The 21903-nt window shown below is 38.4% G+C and overlaps 1 protein-coding gene across 1 annotated transcript in view; it reads right to left on the bottom strand.

Moving 5' to 3' along the window:
- LOC143996520 (epidermal growth factor receptor-like) overlaps window positions 1-21903 on the bottom strand; it is a 284659-nt gene that overhangs the window by 22969 nt on the left and 239787 nt on the right. The window contains exons 15-22 of the mRNA XM_077491606.1: window positions 13235-13392; window positions 12002-12040; window positions 10781-10922; window positions 9943-10065; window positions 8827-8925; window positions 2834-3019; window positions 683-838; window positions 66-141 (exon numbers count right to left, since the gene is read on the bottom strand). Of these exons, the coding sequence (XP_077347732.1) occupies window positions 66-141; window positions 683-838; window positions 2834-3019; window positions 8827-8925; window positions 9943-10065; window positions 10781-10922; window positions 12002-12040; window positions 13235-13392 (979 nt within the window). The remainder of the gene's footprint in view (window positions 1-65; window positions 142-682; window positions 839-2833; window positions 3020-8826; window positions 8926-9942; window positions 10066-10780; window positions 10923-12001; window positions 12041-13234; window positions 13393-21903) is intronic.

The raw sequence follows: 21903 nt of genomic DNA, 5'->3' as shown, positions 1-21903 counted from the left end.
ATATGTCTATAGAAATGATTCATGGAATGGAATTAGAGTATTTAATGTCTTAAAATTACACTTACCATAACTCCAAACATCACTTTGATGGGTATATATTCTGTGCAAAATGGACTCCAATGCCATCCATTTAATAGGAACCTAATGGGAGAAAAAATACCACTTGTTCACAGCCATTTTCAAGTGTATGCTACTGAATGAGGTAATAAACCTAAAATATATTAAAGGGAAATTCTTTAATGACCTATTAATACACAGTAGCCAACACAGAAACTATGGAAACATCAGGAAGCGCATACAGTTTACATTAGCAGAAATTCCTTGTAATCCCTTACATCCAGACTTCACATGATCAGTAATACTGTACTTCCTGAACACCATGAGGTACTGTGTAGTTTAATCTCTTCCTGCATCACCAATCACTTCCTGAATCATGCTATTCATTTGTATAGTGCATACAGCAGCATGTACAACCTAATATATGAATAGCTTTGAAACCTTCAAGATATACAGTGTGTGTGTGTGTGTGTATGTATGTATGTATGTATGTATATATATATATATATATATATATATATATATATATATATATATATATATTCCATTTATATAGTACAGTAATATTAATGCATTTACTGTTTCAAATAACTGCAATTTCTCAATTAAACCCTAATTAATGTACCTTTCCTCCTTCTGCATGATATTCTTTTTCTTCCGCTCCCAAAAGTTTGGCCAACCCAAAATCTGTGATCTTAACATGTTGTGGATTTTTAACGAGGACATTTCTGGCAGCCAAATCTCTGTGGACCAATCTCCTTTCTTCAAGATAATTCATTCCCTTTAAAAAATATACATAGAAAAACTGTAATATATTTACCCTGCCAAGTTATCACAAACTCCAATCAACCAGCCTTTGTTAAGACTTAATGCAGTCGTTAGCGTCAGGTTTATTATTTTTGTCTTTTATGAAGCACATGCTGATTCTTTGCTTGTTAACAAAATGGGACTAATGGTTGCACTTTGGAATTGTAAGAGCAGTTGGTAAAATGTACAGTAGAACTGATTTAAGAAGCTGATATCTTAGATCAGCTCTAATGTAGATGTCCAGATTTAACAAGCCATGCAAGTGTGAAAGTATTAAAGTATACTTTGGCAAGCCTTTGTCAAGTCTTCAGCATTCAACATTTATTTCTAGGTGTGTTGGATGCCTATCCTCCCATTGTATGCTCTGGTTCTTCCTGCCTGCCCCTTTGTCCCTAATGAGTCCTATAGCAACATGCGGGGAGCAGGGTTGCCAACCTACCAAATTAAAATTTACTGACACAACACCCAAAATTTACTAGCACAGCCAAGTTTTTACTGGCATTTCCAAAAGTTACAAAATTACAGTTTTAAGTGCAAATGAGAGTATTTAGGCTACAAACAAATACAATATGCAATTAGCAATATGATTTAAAGTGGTTGTAAACCCTTTACAACCACTTTAACCTACAGGTAAGCCTAGATTAAGGCTTACCTGTAGGTGCTTGAAATATCTCCCAGACCTGCACGGTCTAGGAGATATTTGCAAATCGCTGTAAGGCGATTTCTTCTGCGGATGCTAGAAGTTAGAGTTAGAAAGGGCACACTATGCCGTTTCTAGCTAGGGTCATGCTGTTAAAGGCAGCATGCGTGCGGGAGTGACGTCACGTGACTCCGGCCAGTCACAGACCCAGAGTTTGCGGCTTCAGAAGGAAGAGGGGCGAAAAATGGACGCTCGCTACTAGCGAGGAACACAGGGACATTGCGGGCTTCTCCTGTAGGTAAGTGTCACATAATGATCTACTATGTGATGCATAATAGCCCATTATGCTTTACCTTTGCAGGGAAACAAAGAGAAAGTAATACCCATTGGGGTTTACTTCCTCTTTAAAGTAGATAAGGCAAAAAACATATTTCTTATTTTATTTTCGATATAGTAAGTAAGTAGCTCAGGGACAGGACTCAGGAGGGCAAGAAATTAGAATGGGTGTGACTCTTACAGTGACACTGACAGCAGGGTGAAGCAGCACAGATGATGATGAGACCTCACTGACACAACACATCCCCTCTTGAGTCACAGTGACAGTCTCTCTCCAAGCCTAGCAGTCCCTCCAGTCTAAACAGCACTGACGGTCCCAGCTTGCCTTGCTCCAATACTGCAGACCCGCACATGAGGCTCTGGCTGCTCTGCTTGGCTCCATTGTACCATGACATTACACAACATGCTCAGGCACTACCTCCGCCAGAGCTGCCGATCACATTGTAGCAGGCACCGGGATAATCTCAGCCAAATCAGGACCAAGCCGAGCATCAGAGCCATATTTTTTTACTGGCAACCTTTTACATTTACTGGCAGGAGAAAATTGCCTGTTTTTTACTGGCTGCCAGTAAAAATACTGACAGCTGGCAACACTGGCGGGGAGGAAGGAACCACAAAGCACAACTGGTCATGGCTGTTCAACACTCCTAGAAGTATCAAAAGCTCAATAATTTGCCAGAGGCTGTAGCATTGGAAGACCAAGCTACTCGGAAGAGCTAGGTGTTCATAGTCTTCCATTGCACGGGGCTCTTCTCTGCATTTTTTTGAGGAAGCAACAGTCATTTAAGTTATCATTATATGTTACAGTTAATTAGCTGATTGCTGGCCACTTAAATCTATCCAGGTAGGTCTCAATTTACACATTTACATACATTCTATCAAACTCCATCTGTATAAAGGTATATGGAAATGGCTCATTCACAAGTATGTATCATACCGCTGACAGTGATGAAGGAGCATTCTGGTAAATTAGGGTGAATGAATTTCTCATACCTTAGCAATCTGCACACACCAGTTAAGGAGATGTCTTGAGCCAATGTTGTCTTTATGCTCCCGAACATAGTCAAGAAGACAGCCATATGGCATAAGCTGTGTGACTAGCTGGACAGTGGAGGTCAGGCAGATTCCAAGCAAACGGCAAACATGTGGGTTTTCTACACTGGCCATGACATAAGCTTCCTAAAATAAAAAAGCAGGGCAGAATGAAAAATGTTACTTTTTTTTTAACTTGACAATACTGTTACAAAAAGTGTGCACTTGTTGTGTAGTCTTGTTTCAACAAATGTATCTGATAAGGCAAAATGCAATATATACAGTACTGTTACAGAAATCAATCAATAGTGTTAATCATGTTCTCTATAGCAATGAAATCTGCCTTTCTTGTTTCATTATTGGATAAAGCTGTAAGTGTTTCTAACTGAAACCTAAACCCAACAAGGAAAATAAGCCTCTAACAGGTTTTAAAATACTTTGGATACTAATAAAGCTGAACCCTAGGAAAGCAGCTAAATATAGAGGTGAAATACATACATGGTACTTTTGTACATACCAAAGGATTTGTCATTTTGTTTGTGAATACTGAGTTCCAAGCACCCCTGGTTCAATACTCTCTGTGTCCTCCCTGCAATTTATACTGCAACTAAGCAACATGGTCAGGTTTAGGACCTGACCTAGTCTTTGACTGAACTGTGAAATAGAAGAGCGGTGCTGATGAGGTCATTCCTCTGCTTTCCCTTTAGTTTCATGGATAGTATTCTGCAACCAATGCTACACACCATGATTTGCTTAGACTGCTGCCTCTTCTTCTTAAATGAGTGTGAAGCTTTGTGGGTGATTTCAGAAGTGAGCTAGCGGTATGTACAAATATATTTAAAATGTTTTTTTTTTCATTTTAGATAAAATATTTAAAATCTTTATTTTTTTTATGTGCCCTTGGGGATATTTCCATTTTCTTTATGTCCTGGAGGCACACAGAAAGCGAATAACCTTTTTCTCAAAGGGATGGTCAACAGGACAAACAGAGAGGTCTCCACATGGACAACAAAAACACCTGACAGGGGTTCTAATCTTTCCACTAGATAGTTTAGATAAACTTTATTTTTTTAATGCATACATGTAATCATCTGTTTTCATTAGGCCTACCCATTCAGCTTGCCGTTTTTGCTTTTTTGTTAAAATGGTCCAGGTTATTACTTCTAAAGTCCGAAGGTAATCATGTCTTAGCCGTTAGCAATCAAATTTTTCCATGCACAAGAGAAATGAAAATAAGAAACTGATTGCTAAATGCAATACACCTTTTTACTTCAGGCACAAAAAAGGATCTGTATTCGACAACTAAAAAGCATGAAAAATGCCCCAAAACACAGATTTACATTTTTCTTTTCATGGGTTACAGTTAAATTGTCAAAATCAGACAATATACTCTTTGGTAAGCACATGATGAAAAATGACCCAACCCTAATTTCACCAAAAGTTTTTACTGGTATTTTGAGAAGACTGAAGCAAACTTGACATTTACCAAGAAAGAACACTAATTTACTAAGAATGCAGTTACCGGCATTGCATAATTTAATGGAAACTTTAAGATTTGGCATGTGAAGACCTCATTGCTTAAGTTTCAGCTATTATTACTAAGTTTACTTGCAACATTTATTCTGTATTCTCTCAACAAGTGGGATATGCTAAAGGTGACAAGTAACATTTATATAATCACTATATTTTGATACTATCTGACAGGGGCTCTTTACAGCTTTTAGTGGATGTGGTGCCACTGATCTCTTGGCAATGGTCCGGCAACCATGAATTGTTTGCATAACACTCAGACATCTGCAAAACTCAAGGCAGGGCTGGCACCAGGCTGCATTCCTAAGAAACATCTTCCAACACTTGTTTCAATGTGTACAACAGTCTTCCTGTTCTATTGCTCTTTCCAACACATGCGGTACAACGCTAATGATTCTTTGCACAATACTCTATAATAACCACCTTATGACATATAGCTAAACAATTGCAAAATCAAATTTAGTGCGAATCCATGTATGGCTACATTAGGAGGGCCCAAAATAAACATCCTATCATGGGAATACATTGTCCCTAGAAACAAAACCATATACTGTATTGTTTAGTCCTGGGCTGGTGTCAAAGAGAGGTATATATTTTTATTTTACTTGAATTATTTATTTTGTGTTTACCGTCATCAACTAATTTAATAGAACAAAACAAACTGTTCATCTTTTGCCTATCTATATTCTTCCTATGTGTTTACATCTGAGAATTGTCCATTGTGAAGCTGTTTTGAGTTCCCTTTTAAATAGTACAAACTGGTAATATATTGTTAGCTGTATAAAGACCATTGAAACAAAATGATTACAGGCAAGCACTATTCAAAGTATTTTATTTTGTTGTGGATAGAAAGATTTATTCTGACAAACTGGACAGGACATGAGAGAAAATCTCTAATGGGCACCCAGACAAAAACACATTTTTATTACACTGGAGTAGGGTTGAAATGTCTATGTTTTTATTGTTGCCCTGCCCCAGTGACAACTGCTTCCTCCATTTCCTGTACAGGTGCCACCACAACAGGAAGTGAGGAAAACTGTTCCCAGTATAGTTAAAGGCAGAAAAAAACTTACAGAAATGTTATCTTGTACCTACTCTAACAAAAATCTAAATAAAAACGCTTAAAGTAAGACTTTAAAGTGGTTCTAAAGGCTAAAGGTAAACAAACCTTCAGTGTGCAGCTCCTTCCTAAGCCCCCCTGATACTTACCTAAGCCAGATCTCAATCCAGCGATGTGCATGAGAGCAGAGGCTCTCCCAGTTCTCTCCTCCCTCATTGGCTGAGATAAGCCATTGGTTCTGGCTGCTGTCAATCATAGACAGTGAAGAGGGAGCAGGGGCTTAACTGTGCTCTCTGTGTCTTATGGAGCAGTGGCTTAAGTGGCTTTATATGGGGGCACTCAGCAGAAGGGAGGAGCCCCGAGCGGGTGAGGGAGCACTCGAGAAGAGAAGGATCGGGACAGCTCTGTGCAAAACCTCTGGACACCATTTGTAATAATATACACATGTCAGTGTTTATAACAAAAAAAAGTTGTTCATCCAGCTAGAATTCTTGTGAGCTCATAACTTCTTGTACTTACCTCCTTTAAGCTGTTATCAGTAAGCACTGTTCCCTGCTATCACAATGGACAACAAAACACCTACCCATGTTATGGAGAAGAGAGGGAGATGTAATGTAGTCCTATTACATTGTTATATAGTCCTAAGACACTCCCTGTCCTAAGGTGACAATGCTGCTTAGTACGGTTGCTACCCTAGAACAGGAAGTGATTTAATGGCAGGATTACCAGGTTAAAATAAATGAAAAAGAGTTTAAAAAAGTAAACAAATGCAGCCACCACTTCTAAGGACCTGTAGGCTGCAATACTATCATTTTATTTATTGCGTTTATATACACTTTAAGTACTTAGGCAACTGACTTCCATCTAAATGTGCCTAAGAAGACACCCACTAAGGCGACTGTAAATCTCATACATAACACTTATCTAGCTGCTATAAATTGTACAGCAACCAGGTTATATGCAGAGAAAACACCATGTTTTTCTAAGAAAAGCTTCTGCTGGCTGTTTCCTGTGGGTCTAGATGAGGTGTTGGCATACTAATTTTAGAGGCAGCACATGCTGGCAAAGCCATATTTACTAGAGCCGTTCCCTTTATGGCTTTCTATTGCAAGAGGAATTGTGGGAATCAGGTGGATGAAAGCTGGGGGAATTTAGTTTGTGGGCTGGGAAGAACATTATGTGGAGCGTGGCCAAAACATTTAATGCTTTACAAATGTTGCTCACATTTATACCAGAAACAGACAGAACAGATTTCCCAGCTTTTATGTGTTATGGTAAATCGTCAACATTAAAAATGTGTTAGAAAGACACCTATATTTAACAACCCCTTTCCTCTGATAGTTAAAATTCAATGTTATATGATAATCTTAATTTCATCCAATATATACAATAGAAAATCCAAGGTGAACTCAGTCTACTGTGAAACAAATATAAAATAAAAACACTGCTATATTTGTTTGTCAATCACACATTTAGAGTTATTGTTTTATTTGTACATTTAGAGGCTGATCAATTGAAATTGTAATTTAACTCTATCCAAGATGATAGTGCAGATGTTAGCATTTGGCATTCTATAATTCTAATCTTGGGCTAATGATGCTGTTAGTTTCTAGTTTTTATTTAAAAGCAAAGAAAAGTATATTTTTAGAGAGCACATATATTCAGTTACTATTGTGGTGTTTGGTTTTGTGTATATTGTTTTTGTCATAGTAAGGAGTAAAAAGTTAAAATATAAAAAAAAAAAATTCCTTTTTTTTAACCAAATTGATATATAATACTGCATATGTATATTATTTCGTCTTCTATGTAGCCATGAGGTGGAGCTTACATAGTTACATAATAGGTTGAATAAAGACAATAGTCCATCCAGTTCAACCTGTGTAGGTGTATGTGTGTCAGTGTCTATAATTGTTTCCCATATCCCTGTATGTTGTGTTCTTTAAGATGCACATCCAAGAGTTTTTTTAAAATTATCCAAAATCTCCGCTTTGTGGAAGAGAGTTCCACATCCTTATTGCACTGACCGTGAAAAAAAACCCATGCACAGTTTAAGGTTAAACTGCTTCTCCTCAAATCTCATTGTGTGGCCCCATGTCCTGTTATACTCCCTGAAACTGAATTGTTTTTTTCCTATGTTGGGATCACCATTGAGATATTTGTAAATCGCTATTATGTCCTCTCTCAAGCGGCGCTTCTCCAGAGAGAATACATTTAGCGCTTGTAGTCGTTCCTCATAATTGAGGTCGTCCAGGCCACTTATTCATTTTGTTGCCCTTCTTTGAACTCTCTCCAGTTCTAGCACTTCCCTTTTGAGGACTGGTGACCCGAACTGGACTGAATACTCCAGATGTGGCCGAACCAGAGTTTTATATAGTGGCAGGATTATTGGTTTATATCTGGAGTATATCCCCTTTTTTATGCATGCTAAAATTCTGCCGGCCTTGGTAGCTGCAGATTGACATTGCATGCTTTGGTCTTACAATCTAGTTTGTAGTAGCTGAGCTATGACTACGGCCAAAGAGAATATGAAATTAAAATTATATTGGAGGGCAATTCTGAGAGTCAGCATCATGCACCTTGAATATTTTGCACACAAAGAGTGGATTTAGACTTTGCAGGTACAGGTGCTCCAGAGCTTAGTAAATGAGGTAACGCTTCAATAAAAAACAGCATTTTTGCTTGCACATGATTGGATGATGGAAGTCAGCAGACCTCATTTGCTAAGCTGGAGAGAAGCTTAGGTAGTAAATCAACCCCAATGTGTTATATATTGTAACTAAAAATTGCTACAATGCAAAAAATTAAAAATAAATAAAAAAACCCTGTTAAATACATGTGTTTCTGAATCTGCATGTTATTACACTGCAAACAAAGAAGTATTCATTTTCCATAGTATTGTGTAGCAGGCTTGACGTATTGTATGGAATAAAGCCATATAACCTTCCTCTGAAAACATAGCTTTTGCACCCTCTCCACTTCAATCTGCTGAAATATGAACAAAACCGAGTCTTGTCTGAAACTATTTACCTTGGAAATGGCAAAGGTACATTGTGATCTAATGAAAGTATGCCTGGAATTTGGTCGCAATTCATTGAAAAATGCCCTTCCCAAAAACAGCCTATGGGAATCTGGGAATTGTGGTTACCAAAAGCTACATGCGGGAACTGCAACTTGTTTAATTTGTCATCAAACCAGAAGGCTTATGAAAGCATAACATTGTTTAACTAAGTTCAAAACAATAAATAAAGAGAATAGTTATACGATTTGAATGAAAAAAGAGCTGACCTTGATTTAATTATAAAGCTTAATGTTTGGTGCACTGAAAATGTTTGGTTAAAATGTCCACCATGACTAAGGTACTTACATCCAAGATTTCCTTGTTGGCTTTTGGTGATGTGGCCTCCCGTAATTCTTTAATAGCTACAGGAATTTTTATGCTCTCTCCTTCAGGAATCCAGAGTCCCTGATTATACACATACATTTTATTAGTAATGTTAACACTAAACAAATTATAAATTTGCTAATAATGTGACTATAGATTTTATGTTGGAAAAAATACATCTGAGATACAAAAACATTTGATTTAGGAGAACCGAAGCAAAAAAGGTTTTTCCAAGCTTCACCCGTTGGGAATCTCTAGTTTACCACCCCCTATGCTTACCTTTACATCTGCCAGCCACCAACTTTGTTTCTTTTTACCAATCTCTAAAAAGTCTGGTACAGGCAGTCTCTGAGTTACAAACATCTGACTTACATATGACTCGTACGTAAGAACAGAGGAAGTGTAACGTCACGCTTGTCCCGGAAACTGCCGGCCGGCCATCTCGCTACTTACTGCACGTTGCCACCTACTATTTGGTGGACCTGTCAGTAATCTCACATCCCTGTATGGCCAGTAAACCCTTCCCAATGGTATCCAAAACTTAAAAATAATTTATTTGGCTGGAGTTACAAAAATGTTCCTGTCTGTTCCAACTTACATACAAATTCAACTTAAGAACAAACCTACAGACTCTATCTTGTTTGCAACCCCGGGACTGTCTGTACTTCAGGGGTTCAGAGGATCATGTGACACACTATCTGTTTTTCCAATATGTAACAATTATGGCCTTGAAGGGCAAACACCATAATCCAGCACTATCACATATGGCTAGAAAACATGCAATTCAGTGCAATCTTTGATAATTATGGGTACTGTTAACAACTATTGATTATTTTGGAAGAACAGTGACATGGATCTCTGTGGTGGTAAATATAAATATTGGAAGGGAGAATGCCTAAAAAATAATGTGGGCAGGTTGGGGATTGTATTTCTTTACAGGTCTACATAAGAGATGCTGATATCTGGTGTCATGGGAACACCATATACTGTACATTTGCCCTATTGTAAAAAAAACGATATTAAACAGTAGTTCTTCATTATATATATATATATATATATATATATATATATATATATATATATAAAACTTGACCTTACCTGATATACTGTGCCAAATGCTCCAGATCCGAGTACCTTGATTTTCTTGAACTCTGTCTCTTTCAGAATTCGAAGGAGTGCTTGGTTAGGTGCTTCACCACTTGGTGTGATAGGTTCCACAAGCTAGAATTAGACACACCACTGTTAAAAATCCGCTGTTTATTTTTGATAATGTCAAGTCATATATCATTTGTTTATTGTTATAATAAATGTAATACATTTCTATCAGGAACAACAAACCTACCTTTAGACATCTAGTGTACTTTCAAATCATTTGTGCACAGAGGAAATTCTTAATATTGGTCAGAGGGGGGACCCTTCACAAGAAGAACCCAATAGTGAGGTGCGGGTGGACGTATGCCATGGATGTCAGTCTGAAGTTGAGATTTCCATGATTGCACATTTAAGGTTTTGAAGCTTCTATCTATGTTTATATAATCTGCTAACAATTGTATTGCTCTACCTTATATTAAAGTGATTTTAAAGGCTTATTTTTTTATTCTCTTAAAATAATAAACATGTTATAATTACCTCCTCTGTGCAGTACAGAGCAGCACTGATCTTCCTATTTTTGGGACCCCCACTATCACTCTGGGTTCCACCCCTGCCAAGTGCCCCCCATAGCAAGCCACTTGCTATGAGGGCATCTGTGCATTCTCATTCTCGAGCCCTGATCTGTGTATCCATAAGACTAAGAGAAAAGGAACTCGGCCTCACCCCCTGTTCCTTGTCACTGGCTCTGGTATGCAGTAAGGTACAAAAACGTTTGACTTTACAACCACTTTAAAATGTGCACATGTATAATTATATAATATAGGCAACTTTGTTTACTACTCGCCTCTCTTTCTTGAAGTAATCTGCGCACAGTCCGTTTTCTGTTAATTCGATTTCTACGGATGAAGAAAAATGCAACAAGGGCAAGCATAACAGCTGCAAGGATTCCACCGACTACACCAGCAACAATGTATGCTACTTTGGATCTGAAAAAAAAAAAGTTATCACAATTTACAAAAAATTTTCATTTTTGCAGTTACTAAAATCTATTTAATTAAATTATTGACGTTGGGCAAGTTTTAATCTGCCATTTTGTGGAATTCATTAAAGCAAAGCATAATAAACAAAGTCCCCTAGTTGGGCTTTAAGGCATTTTTTACATGTTAGTGCTCTTTCGCAGTGTCTACCATTAACAGCAGACTTTTTGTTTTCCAATTATAAGGAGGATTTTGTATTAAAATGCCACACCTTCATAGACATTTGAAGGAGTGCCAACATTAATAATAAAGTATAGAAAAGGGGTACCTTCATCCCAGCAGAGTGGAGAGGAGTTTTTTTGGGAGGTCGAAATGGACTTTAATGGTACCATACAAAAGCTTGGGATACACAAACTTGATAAAAAAGTTTAGAATTTTATTACAATAGCAAATAAAAATACATAGGTTTAAAAAAAGACTGACAAAACAATGGCTCTATATGTTTCTATATATCTCAAAGAGCAACCAATATAAAGATGGCATAATTCTTTAAGTGTCACACTATCTGTGACCATATAGAGCCATTGTTTTGTCTGTCTTTTTTTAAACCCATGTATTTTTAATTGCTAGTGTAATAAAATTCAAAAGTTTTTATATCAAGTTTGTGTACCCCAAGCTCTTGTATGGTACCATTAAAGTCCATTTCAGCCTCCGAAAAAAAAATTCCCCCTTCATAGACATATTTTACAGGTGATGCTGTCTGTCAAACTCTGCAAGCCAATGTAAAATTGCAAGTCAAAGAATGGCGGCCATGGCTAGTGTACAAAAGGTTTCAACAGTGGTAAAATATAGCTGGGTGGTTAGGGGGCGCTATAACCATGGCTCAACCACCTAATTTTGCCACCCATGAGAAATAGCCCTTATTATTCATGCCTATTTTTTTTAACACCACACACCTGCATACCACTGTGACTGAAGCTTTTTTTTTTGACAATTACATCTACAAAAAAAATGACTGACAGCATCTATGCTTGTAAGGACAGGATTACAGAACTGAAGGATTTAACCAAATAATTTGAGAGTCTTACCCAGGAGGTTTACAGCCTTCAACACCTGGGCCTGTGCACCTGTTGAAACAAAATACAATTACTTTGGATATCCTAATAATTACTATTGCAACAATATTTCAATGCAATGGCAAACCAACAGAGATGGCAACCGCTCCTGTGCTTATGGTCTGATGGTGACCCTTTACAAAGTGGAAAGCTACTATTTGTCAGCTCTTTGAAATCTTTTCAGCTGATTTTTCTTTTTAATGAAAGTATTACAGAAAGCAGAGAAATAAAATTCCTGAAAATAATGAATTGCTGATGGCCAGTGGGGGCAAAGCGTGAAAAGGTTATTTCAACTGCTTAGAAGAGCTTCCATTGGAGAGATGTCATAAGGCCAAGTGTGTAACTATAACCATAGCAGACAAAATAGTTGCTAAGGTCCCCAAAAGCACAGGGGGGCCCAGAGCTGACACCATGATTTATACAGGTAGCAATAGCATTTGGGGAATACATTTGCATTAAAAAATGTATATAATTTTGGAACTTCTTTACACATTGCTTTAAAAGTATAAATATTATTCCATGTCACTAGGGAAATTTCCTTTGAGAAGGAGATTAGAGAATAAGGGTTCTCCTAATGGTTCTACTATGGGCTCCCATCACGCAAAATGATAGCCCAGTATAGGGTCTCTTATTCAAATTTGCATTAAATGTTGCAAAGCTCACATACATTTAATACCTGATTTTCATTTAAAGCCACAATATATATTGAAGGTCAGAAAACAAAGATTTCTATATAATCATCCATGTGAAAAAATAATTAATTCAAAAATGTACATTTGTGTGAAACGGAACATTCTTAAATAGTTTTTTGTAAAACAGCCAGCAGAGGGCAGCAGTGTCCAGGACACCAAAATGTATGTATTGCTGCCAAGAGTTAAGGTTTTGACTTTGATATCTCAATAAAAAAAAAAAAAAATTCTTAATACACTTACAAACGTGGGTTTCTGACCACCATGTATGTATTATCGCTTAGGGACAAGATTAAAAATAAATTAGAGGATAGATAGTGTCAAACAGTTTATATTATATCTTTTGGACTAAAATTTAAGTAATATCAAAACTAGAAATAATCTGATGACCTTATTTGTACAGTATAGCTTAGAGATAGTATATGTTCCTTATGCATAAATCACATGCCACCAAATGAGGTACTCTCTTGAGATCCGGGAGCTGTATTTTTCATGACAATCTACAGTTTGAACTCACCCCAACTTGCATTCTGGGCTGCAGAGCTGACATAATCCATTCTGATCAGGATATTTTGAGAAAATGGCAGTATTCCCATCGTAGAAAGCAGGAGGACAGGTTTTGACGCAAGTGTCATCATCAATGTAATGAGCACATTTTATACACAGATCTGCACCCTGAAAATAAGTTAGTGAAAAAGATTCAGTGTAACATAACGTTTGAATAACTTTCATTCATTTTTTTCCCTTAAGTGAAAATATGCATACCACATACAAAAACATGGCTCGTTTATACATGAAATAGCTTAATAGATAAATGATTTATAAAAATAAATGTATATGAACACAATGTGGTTGATTTACTAAAACTGAAGAGTGCAAAATCTGGTGAAACTGTGCATGGCAGCCAATCAGCTTCTAACTTTACCTTGTATAATTAAATTTTGACAAAAAACAAAACTGGAAGCTGATTGGTTTCTATGCAGAGCTAATCCAGATTTTGCACTGTACAGTTTTAGTAAATCAGCCCCAAAATTTTATGACATTTAAATTAAAACATATGATAGTCTGTCTGCTAGTGTCAATGAAGTACCTCTATAAACAAGTAGCCAAATATACAGCTGCAGTACATAAATGGGAACTGTTTAACTCACCAATCATTTTTTAATTTTGTTTAGCCACTTTGCTTACATTTGTTCAATTTTGTCGGACTATATAGTCAAGTGCCTGACCTCACCGTTTTTTCACTACAGTTAATACAACAGAGTTTGGTCAAGGACCTGCTTCAGTTTAATTGGATAGAAAGGAGCAGCAGAGCACTAATGAGGTCATTCCCTTAAAGCCAGCAAGCTATCTTTGTTTAATTGAGAACACCGTACAATGTAGTAGAGGAAAGGGAAACAACATCCAGATGAAAGTGGTGCTCTCTTTAATAGTGTCTTCTTAACATCGAGACATAGCATTAGAAAGCAGAATGGAGAGTCAGCAGCGCGTTCTTCTGAATGATTTGCTTTATTGTAGCAGGCAGAGTGTACAAAATACAGCAGCTTAGACATTTCAGCAATAAGCCTAAATTACAGCCATGCCAAAATGCGTAAGCTGTTGTATTTTGTACACTCTTACTGCTACAATAAAGCAAATCATTTGGAAGAACGAGCCTCTGGCTCTTCTTTCTACGTTCTTGTAAAATGCAGTAGAGTCTACCTGGCTTAGGTCCTTTGTCGATAGACTTTGAGCTTGTGTCAATGACATCAGTTTGACATCAATTTTAGACTATTCTGAGATTAGAATTCAGAATTGACTGAAATGTGCATTTGCCCTTATAGTGTTTCTCTCTTTCGCCCCCAGCTTTGCCACATAGGGGATTCGAGGATTTGAATAGAAGGTGCTATGTAAAATACATGTATAGATTTTTTTTTTCAAAATCTAGCTAACTTTATTAAAAGAGAAGTATGTTTTTTTTTTTTATTCATACTTACCTAGATGGATGCTGCATCAGTCCGATGCTGCATCTGTCCCCCACTGCCTATAACACTGAGAACTGAGGGATCGAACACCGCTGAACGCTCGGTTCTCAAAGCTGTCAGTCAGCAGCTCTCTGCTCTGCTCCTAGAGCGCTGGGCTGTGGAGGGGGCGGGAGCTGCCAGCTCAGGCTCTTAGCAGCACGCTGAGAGGCTGAGCTGTGTGTGTTGGTCCAGGGATCTGGGCGGATCTCGACTGCATGGTCGTGATGACTCCCGAGCCTGGACCAAATCTGTGATGTCAGCAGAGAGCGGACTTCAGCCCACTCTGCTGAAAACGGGTCAAAGGAGTGCAGAATGAACTGCACACCTGTGATCCATAGGAGAAGTACAGCCAAATGAGCTTTGGCTGTACTTCTCCATTAAGTGTTGGTCTTTTATATCTGGCTATAGTTCTTCTTAAAAATGCTTCAGTGTAGAACTATCACATACAAACAATTACATAAAAAACTGTTGATATATATTATGCATGTGGTAGACAATGAACTGTGCTGATAAAAAGAAAATAAAGAGGGAACAAGGCGAAAACATTTGCAGGACCAGAAATCCTAAAACCCAGATGACCTTAAAGATGGGATAATAATACCAGCATTCACAAACATAGACAGTATTTCCTGTCCGATTGTGCTGCTCAGAGCAATGCAAACTTTTGTATAAATACCCATTAGAAGGTAGGAAGGTTTCTGGAGCATTCACTAGTGGATCTACTACTCCATAGGAGCTCAGGAGTTTTAGCAAGATATGTTGTCCAAAGTTAGATATATTTGGTTTATGTATAATTCTACATTTAATAGACTTTTCTTGTCATCTGCATCTACTGCCCCTCTAAATCATGTGGCGCATCACAAAGAAATTTCCTCTCCAAATACGGAAAGGTTTCTTCACAAGGGCTGTGAAAATGTGGAATAGACTCCCTCCAGTGGTGGGTCTGGCCAGCTCAGTAAATTGTTTTAAGAAAGGCCTGGATTCATTCCTAAATGTACATAATATAACTGGGTACTAACATTTATAGGTAAAGTTGATCCAGGAAAAATAATGGAGTGACTGGATTATATATACATACTTTTTGGCTTTCTTAACTACACCCAGCAAAAGATCTGCATAGAACTGTTTCTAAACATCTGTACCCAACCTGGCACATGAACCCTGTACTCTACTACAACCTTTTTATTTTTTTATTTTTTTTCACTAAGATCCAAACTAGCAGGCTCTTTTCTTAAAACATACATAACTTTCTGTTATTAGAACACAGTATGAAGGCAGAGGACCTGTCCCTGCCAAGGTCCCAGTTACATGGACCACAAAGATCTAATATGCAGAAAATGTTTGGCTAAACTATACGAGTGCTTTTGACCTATATTTTCCTTCATATTGGCTTTTCAAAAAAAGAATATATTAATATAGCATACCGCATACCACTTTTTGTAATAAAATAGTACATCTTTTATAGAGATATACACATCAGACTAAAAAGGAGGGACAACTGAGGCTGCACTAGGGATGGAGGGATTTGGTCTCAAAAATGGAACATTGCTTTCAAATGAGGGACATTTACCATGTAGTAATGAGACAGAACTATAAGCAAAACATAGTTTTTTCATTTTGGATAGAGTTAGGGAAAGTTATAACCCCTGTGTGTTCAATTTTTGCCAACTGTGCCTCACTGGAGAGATTTACCTTCACGTCCTATCCCATAACCAAAACAGGAAGTGAGAGGAAATCCTGAAAATTAAGGGAATCCCTTGGGGACTCCCAGGTCATCAAAACTAGTGTTATCTTGTGTCCTGATTGGCTAGATTGATAGTAGCGCAGCCGAGTTCTGCTGTCTGTGTCAGTAGATGCAGCAGCAGGACACAGGAGCACGCCCGCATGGGTGTCCCCGAGGGAGAGCACTTCTCCGATGGGGCACTTGAGAAGTGGAGGAGCCAGGAGCGCCACTGAGAGACCCTAGAAAAGGAGGATCCTCTGTTACTCTATGCGAAACCAACTGCACTGAGGAGGTAAGTATGATGTGTTTGTTTTTTGTTTTTTTTTAAAACACGAACCTTTACAACCCATTTAAATCCCAACATAAAAGTGCAAAGAAATGAAGAGACAGCATTGTCCACTAGTGCTGTCCAAGTGCTCCAAAAATCATCAACTAATAAATCACCCATGATCTGCATGCAGGCACCACTCGTGCTCAATATATGCTCCTCCAGATAAGACCCTGATTGTTAGTCAAGGGCCAAATGCACTTTTGCCCCCTCACGGGCCACTGATCAGATGCATTATGCCTGGCCCACAGGCATCTGTTGACCAGACATAACTTGTATAGAAGTGAAGCTACATCAGTGATGTGGTGGCCATCTTGAAGTCGGCAGAGCCTTGGGTGAGGAATGCTTCCTATTGTCCATGCAATGTATATAGAATTGAGTGTATGAATTAACAGTAGCGGACGTCTACTCTTTTTTTTAAATACAATTTTGCTAATTCTTGAATGTTTAAATATAATTAATAGTGATTCTTTATTATAAAAGCTTCCCCCTTAAGTGTATCACCACTTTAAACATTCATAAAATCAAGATAAGATCCAGCGGTCCAATAATGTGTTCATGCAAACATGTTCAAATCCCATCAATTAATTAATATACAAATTAATTCCAGCTTAAATATAAACACTTGAAAGTCCCACTCTACAGTGTAAAAAAGGTATTTTTATAGTGGATAAGTCTCCCTCCACTCCTATTCCACCATTGCTCCACCGCAAGAGAAAATCCAATTTATTTACCACAGCTTTATGAACCCTTGTGACAAAATGTCATAAGCACTTGATCCCAGGGCTCACAAACACATTCCAACTGCTTGGGCAAGATGGTGGTAATCTTTCTTCATAGACTCCTCTTCCCCAGTAAGGTTGCTAGTTCCTCTCAAAGAATGGCCATAAACAGCAAAAGGACATAAATAATATCATAGTGTAGTATTTATTTGGAAATGAAAAGATCCACAAGTCCCAAAGTAGAAACACTCACATTTGCGGTCGCACAATCTCTCGGCACCAATACAAACAGCCTGTAATCCATGCCACCCCTCCGCTTAGTGCAGCTGGCGTGCTTTTCCAATTACTGGAAACGTAGACACCACATAGACCGGATATGAAGCACGTGTTACCTGCCTCTACATGTTTTGCTAATCCAGTGTCTTCAGGGAGCTTCCAGCGAGCAGAGCGGCGGCATGGATTACAGGCTGTTTTATATTTATTTTAAATAAATTGTCCTTTTATATACAGAGAGCACTATTAGTCTTTATTCTTTTGTATCAGTGATTATTTGTCATGGTTATGCAGTGATGTGTGTCTGTCAGCTTACCTTCTCCATTTGTTTCTTAAGAGGCCAGCCACTTCCACCTGGTGGTTTTTATAACCTCTCCTCTAAGCATGGCTCCACCCCAGGTCCTATCAGGGAACCCTACATTAACTTGGCGTGTTCTCGACAATTCCTGTCTGCTTGTGACCTTGACCTTTTGGCGTGTCCCCGACCATCCCTGTCTGTCTGTGACCCTGAACCTTTGACGTGTACTCTGTTGTTCCTGTCTGCTAGTTGCCCTGACCTCTGCCTTATCCCTTTACTATCCTTGTTGTTCCAGCCTGCTGTTTCCTTCTTCTGTAGTCTACCGTGAGCATGAGCTGTGAGACCCTAGGGGCCGCGACCTGGAGCCAGACTGCAGCAAAGTCCATCGTCACCACTAGAGGCTCTGGCGAACACCTGCTGGCTCTTAGCCCCTGTACACACGGTCGGACATTTCGACAACCAAATCCATCGGATTTTGTCCGTCGGATCTTGTCCGAAACTGTTGCATACACATGGTCGGACAAAGTTGTCGAAAAATCCAATCTTTCAGAACGTGATGACGTAATTTCGTTATGATGGGACTACGTTCAGGCTAGTAGCCAATAGCTTTGATTTAGGAATTTGATCTGAGCATGCGTGGCACTTTGTCCGATCGAAATTCTCTACACATGATCGGAGTATGTCCTATCGGACCAGTTGGTCGGAAAATATTTCCAACATGTTGGAAAATTTGGTCCGACGGATATTCTGACGGAAACAGTCCAATGCATACCACACACAGTCGGATTATCCGACAACACGGTCCGATAGGACACATTCCGACGGATTCTCCGACCATGTATACAAGGGCTTTGACTCCGTGCCCTGGGGAATCTATGATCTAGCTCCCACTGGGATCTGTTTTAGTGATCCCTGAGTACAATCCGCCGCAGGCAGTCCTAAGGTCCACTACCGTAGCGGTGCACTTCCGACTCCTACGGAGTGCATCTGTCACCTGGTCTCAGGTGACCTGACATTATTTATATCAGAGGCAAGTGGAGGAGATAAGGACTGCTTTTGGGGAGCACTCTGATCAGTGGCCCGTGAGGTGGAAAAAGTGCATTTGGCCCTTGACTCACAATTAGGGTCTTATCTGGAGGTAAGCATATATTGAGTATGGGTGGTTCCTGCATGCAGATCATGGGTGATTTATTAGATGAAGACTTTTGATTGGACACATTTGAAAATTAATTTGAATTCTCTTCATTTCTTTGGACTTCATGTTGGGACATTTAAGTTATTTAATGTGGTGTGGTGTTATTTAATAAAGGTTGTGCTACATCTTTTGTTCATGCATTTGTATATCATGATTTGCTTCATTCATTTACATGACTCTAAAGCCAGCAGGGATCTTGGGAGAAAAGCAGTGGGTATGGTTTAACTTCAAGGCTAGACAGTTATTTCCATACATTGAAATAAACTGTGAATCAGACATCTTTGAGCAAATATGAACAAAGAAGTACATTTTGTGTTTGCTTCGTGTGTGCGTATGTGACCATTGTTTATTCTATTTGTCTGTGGCCAAAAGGAATCTATACCACCTCTATAATTATGTCCTTTGTAGTTTGTAGGGCATACAGTTATGTTATTTTAACATAAAAATCAGTCATCACTTTTCTATTTGAGTATAACCACATACTAATATATATTTATAACAAATGGGGAATTATGAATACCTTTCATAAAAGGATGGTGAGTAATCCCTGAACTGGTTAATTATTTTCACCATGGTCTGACACAGCGTGATGCAGATAATGCTTTAGACATCTGGTGTTCCAAATTTGTCCAGATGTTTGTCTTCAGCATTACAGCTCTGTACTGTGCTCCACAGAAAGCAATGCGTAATACTATCTACTTCCTGGGCTGATTTAATACTTCCCATTGATCAGCAGTGCAGTCTTATCAACTTCCCAGAAAAAATATGAAACGCAATTTGAACTGTGTTTGTAGGATAAGATAAAAGGATTTTAACTGGAAGAAGATAGAAAACCATAGCCAGCAGACAGACAATATAAAGTTTGTGATAAAAATTTTTTTTTTAAATTGTGTTACTAAAAAACAAAAAAAAAACTCACTTTCCAGCCATTTTTTAGTAGACCGCTTTAGCTTTGTAGATCGGTTTTCATTAGCAAAGTGCTATACAATACTACAGTATGCCGCCATTGCTGCCCTTCTACTGCAAATGCTTGTCACTGTGTAAGAGCAAGCATGTAGCTAGTGAAGTCAGAGGAAAGTCAGAACTTTAGAAGTTTATACCCGTTTCAGATCACTCGAAAAATGTTTTAGCCTAGGTATCAAGAGAAATTGATTGATGTGCCCTGGGGTGGCAATCAAACACCCCGAGTAAGCAAGTGCCACATCCTATTAAAAATGAATTAAAGGATATTATGAGATGGAGGACATATGCACTGTATATGTAGTTAATGTATGTGAACCATTAAAATTGTTATATAAGTTTATACGTGCCGTTAAAGTCCATTTTTCTCTATCCTTCAATTCATTAGCCTAGGTATCAACAAAATAGTCAATAGTCAACTGGCAGAACTAGCATTCCTGCATTGTACGGGAGGATAGCAAAACCTCACCCACACGCTGCAGTGTTAGACAGCAGAGAAGAGCGCTGGCTGTTGGAGGAGTAAAGAATATGTAAGTATTTGTACATTTTCTCCTACCGTCCAGCCAATTATGAAGGCTTGACCCCCCAATGTAAATGTTTTTTTCACAAAACAGCGACTTTTTTCTAGAAATACATGGTAGGATGTGAATGCAGTGAATTATTAAACTGACTTTGAAATGAGTAAGCCAGTCAAAGCAAATGAGACCAGCTTTACAAGGATGCTTCTGCCTTTGATGGGTTAGCTAGAGCTTAAATGTTTTTTTTTTGTATGGTTAGACGCAATGGCTATGTGTCTTTTTTCAATGTAACCAAGTATGTCTAATGATAGCAATACATGGACCAGTCAACTTTTAGTTATTTCAGGTGTTTACTGTATATAGCACCATCAATGTACTCAGTGCTTTACATATACATTGTATCCCTTCCCTCAAGGAGCTTACACTCTAAGGTCCCTAACTCACATTCAGACATACACATACTAGGGCCAATTTAGACAGGATCCAATTAATCTACCAGCATGTCTTCGGAGTGTGGGAGGAAACCCACAAAGACACAATGAGAGAACATGAAAACTCCAGGCAGATGGTGTCATAGTTAGGATTTAAACCAGCGACCCTTTTACTGCTAGGTGAAAGTGCTAACCACTACACCACTTTCCTGCCCTATGCAAGCAACTCAAAAGATCTGAGAATCATTTGGGTTGTTTAAAGTGGAATTCCAGTCAAAACTAATGCTAAACCTACTCTCTGCCACATTCTAAGTCTAATCTATCTAACCCTGTAAGGCAAAAATCACTATAATTACCTGTTCTGCAGCCATTCCGGTCCAGTCTCCAGCAACAGATGCTGAGTGCAGGAGAGAACCGACAATGGCTGTGAAATGCCTGGGAAGTGACATCATCCATAGAGTTACTAATGGACTTCTGTTGACACCTGCACAATCCTACAGAGAGAAGCCTCCGCTGACAGCTCAGCGTGGGTCTGGACCAGAGCGGCTACAGAAATGGTAAGTACAGTGATTTTTGCTTTACAGGGCTAGATAGATTAGGCTTAGAATGTGGCAGAGAGTAGGTTTAGAGTTAGGTTGTGACTGAAATTCCACTTTAAATGTTAAAGCCTAAAGCTGACCATATATGGATCAAAATTTCATCCTGGTTGTATAGAAGTTGATGTCTGATCTACTG

Source organism: Lithobates pipiens, unplaced genomic scaffold (genome assembly GCF_037356315.1).
Source record: "Lithobates pipiens isolate NorthernLeopardFrog02 unplaced genomic scaffold, aLitPip1_a1.2 Scaffold_19, whole genome shotgun sequence".
In the NCBI taxonomy this organism is placed as follows: domain Eukaryota; kingdom Metazoa; phylum Chordata; class Amphibia; order Anura; family Ranidae; genus Lithobates; species Lithobates pipiens.
The sequence above is the reverse complement of the archived record's forward strand: the minus strand, read 5'-3'. Positions and strand labels throughout refer to the sequence as shown.